General features: G+C 42.0%; 1 protein-coding gene across 1 annotated transcript; it reads left to right on the plus strand.

Moving 5' to 3' along the window:
• Window positions 1–225: 225 nt before the first annotated feature.
• Window positions 226–761, plus strand: LOC105522922 (60S ribosomal protein L10-like). The gene has a single exon (XM_011957543.1). The coding sequence runs from the start codon at window positions 266–268 to the stop codon at window positions 695–697; it is 432 nt and encodes a 143-aa protein (XP_011812933.1). The 5' UTR covers window positions 226–265; the 3' UTR covers window positions 698–761.
• The last annotated feature ends 3,892 nt before the right edge of the window (window positions 762–4,653 follow it).

Consider the following 4,653-nt stretch of genomic DNA (forward strand, 5'->3'; position numbering starts at 1 on the left):
CTTATAGGGATGTCAGCTATGAACCTTGCAATGGATGAGGAAAAGATACTGTTTTTTAATTCCTTACATCACAAATTTGGGAAGTGGCAGAGTTGGAATTGAAACTTAAGCTATGTTTCTCTAGAATTCACCTTCCCACTATATTACTACTACCTTTCTTTAAAATATTTGCATATGAGTCCTGCAGCCAATTAAGCCGACTGAGTTCCTTTCCTCATGGGGGCCCAGTGTGCAATGGCTGCAAACAGCAGCTTCCCTGGTAGTGATGCAGCCTGTTTGTTGTATGGGTTGCTCTAAGGGACCTTGGAGACAGACCTTTCAGATGGATGTTCATGTTTCTGACCTTCCACTACCCCAGCGTAGGCTCCAAACAGGCACGCGAGGTGCCATTGGAAAGCCCCAGGGCACTGTGGCCAGGGTTCACATTGGCCAAGTTATGTCCATCCGCACCAAGCTGCAGAACAAGGAGCATGTGATTGAGGCCCTGTGCAGGGCCAAGTTCAAGCTCCCCAGCCGCCAGAAGATCCACATCTCAAAGAAGTGGGGCTTCACCAAGTTCAATGCCAATGAATTTGAAGACATGGTGGCTGAGAAGCGGCTGATCCCAGATGGGTCAAGTACATTCCCAGTCGTGGCACTCTGGACAAGTGGCAGGCCCTGCACTCATGAAGGCTTCCACTGTGCTGCCCCCTCTTAATACTCACCAATAAATTCTACTTCCTGTCCACCTAAAAAAAAAAAAAAAAATGCCTTCACTTCAATTACCCCTCTTTCTTACGTACTTTGTCTGTTATTTTAGTTTTATCCTGATTCCCTCAATAAACATTATTAGTATATTTAAAAAGAAAATATTTGCATATGAGTGTCATGCAACCTTCTGCTTCTGCCTTCCCATGTTATTTCTTATAAAATCAACAATACCTTCAGTCTGGTTTCACCATCTGATGTTAGAAATCAGCTCCATCATTCTATTTGCCTTCCTTTAAATGCAATGCAATTTGTTTATTTTCTTTTAGAATGTGATTCCCAAAACAGATATTCTAGGTGGTTATGAAACCATGCAGAGTTTAGATACCATATCACTACTATGGCTTAAGAATCATTAAATTTTAGGTAGCCACATCTACATTTTGATTCACATTGAATTTATTGTTGCCAACCCTCCCCCAGCTTGTCCTTATTATATATCATATGATAGATTCAGTGCATTATTCAAGCTGGCAAGACATTTGAGGATCTGGACTCTGCTATTCATCATAGAGGCTCTTACTCTCAGTTATGTATTATCTGCATATTCTATAAGCATGTTCTCATATCTTCATCCAATTAAGTAACAAATAAAAATACTTAAATGCAAGTATTGGTCAGCCTGGTGGCTCATACCTGTAATCCCAAGCCTTTGGGAGGCCAAGGCAGGAGGATCACTTGAGGCCAAGAGTTTGAGACATGCCTGGGCAACACAGTGAGACTCTGTCTCTACAATTTTTTTTTTTTTTTTAATTAGTGGGGCATGGTAGAGCATGCCTGTAGTCCTACCTACTCTGGAGGATGAGGTAGGAAGATTGGTTGAATCTAACAGTTTGAAGTCACAGTGAGGTATGATGATGCCTTTTGCACTCCAGTCTGGGTGACAGAGCGAGACCCTGTCTCTACAAATACGAAATTTTAAAAATTTATAAATAATTGCAAGCATCAAGGATAGAGCCTTGCAGGTCAAAGGGGACTTCACTCCAGATTGATGCTCATTAAATAACGAGGCAACTGTCTTTTTTTTGGGGGGGGATGGAGTCTCGCTCTGCCTCCCAGGCTGGAGTGCTGTGGCCGGATCTCGGCTCACTGCAAGCCCCGCCTCCCGGGTTTAGGCCATTCTCCTGCCTCAGCCTCCGGAGTAGCTGGGACTACAGGCGCCCGCCACCTCGCTCGGCTAATTTTTTGTATTTTTTAGTAGAGACAGGGTTTCACCGTGTTAGCCAGGATGATCTCCATCTCCTGACCTCGTGATCCGCCCGACTCGGCCTCCCAAAGTGCTGGGATTACAGGCTTGAGCCACCGCGCCCGGCCCCCGAGGCAACTTTCAATATAGTTATTTAATCAGAAATTAATCTACATGAATATTCTTGCATTTAGCCCATATTTGTTCTGTTTTGTTTTGTTTTTTTACCTCCGCATATTCAGCTACAGCCCATATTTGTTTACAGGAAAATAATAATCACACATGTCAAAGACCTTGCTTTGTTTCAGTATACTATGTCTTCTGAAATTTCCTTATCTACAAATTAGTAAATATATTAAAGAAAAGATTGGCTGATGCTGGTCAGAAGATACTTGATTTACCTTCTGTAAAATCTATGTCATCTCTAGTGTTCAGTTATTTATTCCAGAAATAGTTATTGAATAGCTACAGTATGCCAGAAACTCTCCTAGGTTCTGGAGAAACAACAGTGAATGAAACATAAAAATGTTTAACAACATATATGTCACATTCTATTATAAACAATCTGTGCCCTATGAAAGGTAACACAGACCCGTAGAGTTTATTTATATTGGAAAGCCAGGTGCTAACTACAATTCACTCCTTGTTCCCCGAAGTTATAATCATCCATTTTGCAACTTCTAAAGCTGCAGACTGAGGGATACTCTGGGGCCAGATGGCTACTGCTGATCAAAAACAAAATAGGCCTTAGGGGTCACCACTTTTAACCTCCTATGAAAATGTGAATTCCTTTTACAGCATCCCCCAACATACCTGCTCAAAGACTTTATGATTATAGATCTTCAGGCTTCATGTTGTAGAGATGCTAGCTAGTGTGTAAGATAGAATTCAGACATTCTTGATTTTGTCTGGCCAAACTAGGTGGTGAGCTGTCAGATCTTTTGCGTGGTGGACTAGGGTACCTATGCTATATAATCTTCACAATGAACCAATTTCTTTCCTTTTTGAGCTCTAGAGCCCAGCCCACATGACATGGTTCATGGGCCCTTCTTCCCTCTTCAATGCCAGCAACAATAGGTCAAAGCCTTTTCACATCATATCACTCTGACCACTTCTGTCCCCCTTGTCCACTGTTAAGGCCCTTGGTAATTACATTGAGCCTACCTTGATCATCCAGAATCATTTCCTTATTTCAAAGTCCTTAACTTTATCACATCTGCAAACGTAAGCTGACATATTCATAGGTTCCCAGGATTAGGACATGAACATTTTTGAGGGGTCATTATTATTTAACATCTAAATAACATTGTTATAGATGTTGTGAAAATAGTTGCTTGCTCTTATTTTCTATTATTCTGGCTGCATTGTGAACTCAGCACTACTCACTGAGGTCAGTTCAGCCGGCTTCCCACTGTCCCTGTTTTCACCTTTACATTGCTCCTCTGAAGCTTTCCAGGATTCTTCTTGAGTCAAAAGGAGTGTATCACTAATAGACAGGCAACAAACGCGATGAACAGCTTTACTTCACCCTCTTAATGATTTTTTTTTCTCCAAATTGCTCTTCACCATCATCATTCTTACCCAGCTTGGCAAATGTGAGCAGGTCAGAAGATACTTGAATTACCTTCTGTAAGGAACACGAGAATGCAGGTCACAATGGGATTTGTGACCTCACATATCTAATCAGATGATCATCTGACTCTGTCAGTATTCTTGGCACTCAGAACATACTCAGGATTTCTTTCAAAGGTGATGGTGGTGGTGATGTGTGTGTGTGCACATGTGCATGGCTGGGTACATGTGTGTAAAGGCAGAGAGCGACTCGGATAGTAAAATTTGCTTCTAACTTGACCACCATGGCATATCTATTGTTTCCCTGTGGCAACAGTCATGTATTTTCCTCCCCTTTATGCGCTTCTTTGTTGCCCTGTCACGCTACCCACTTCCTTCACACCATCTGCTAGGTCCTGAGACAAGGACTGCCTGTCCTCTTAAACTTGCCCAGACCTGTCCAGATGTATCTATGATGGATTTTATTGTGGCAATTTCTGTTATAATTTTTTATATACCATTCCAATATAAACTACATAGTCGCTCTATTGTGGACATGTCATTCGTTCCTTGAATCATTCTGTTTCGTTCCTTCCTTTTATTGCTTTTCTTATAACTTGACTCAGCAGAGCACTATACCGACTGGCACTGGGGAAGGTAGCCACATTCCTTCCCTGCCCCTTGTTAATCCTTCTGCCATGCTTGATATCATTGTGCTCAAAGCTGAATTTGTTTAGCCCCTATATTCCTCTGGCACACATCCTGGCTTTTGAAAAACTGACTTCTGCTATCAGGATTGTATGATTTTAAAACAAAACAAGTATCAAAGCTCAACTTCCATTTTATATTTGTATATAACTTTAACAAATTCTGAAAGTAGAGGGTTTTTTATGTGCAAATTTCTGTGTACATGGGAAAGGAATTTATTTACGATTTCTTTTTTTTTTTTTTTTGAGACGGAGTCTCGCTCTGTTGCCCAAACTGGAGTGCAGTGGCCGGATCTCAGCTCACTGCAAGCTCTGCATTTCGGGTTCACGCCATTCTCCTGCCTCAGCCTCCCGAGAAGCTGGGACTACAGGCGCCGGCCACCTCGCCCGGCTAGTTTTTTGTATTTTTAGTAGAGACGGGGTTTCACCATGTTAGCCAGGATGGTCTCGATCTCCTGACCT

This window comes from Colobus angolensis, unplaced genomic scaffold (assembly GCF_000951035.1).
Source record: "Colobus angolensis palliatus isolate OR3802 unplaced genomic scaffold, Cang.pa_1.0 Scaffold446, whole genome shotgun sequence".
Taxonomy (NCBI): Eukaryota; Metazoa; Chordata; class Mammalia; order Primates; family Cercopithecidae; genus Colobus; species Colobus angolensis.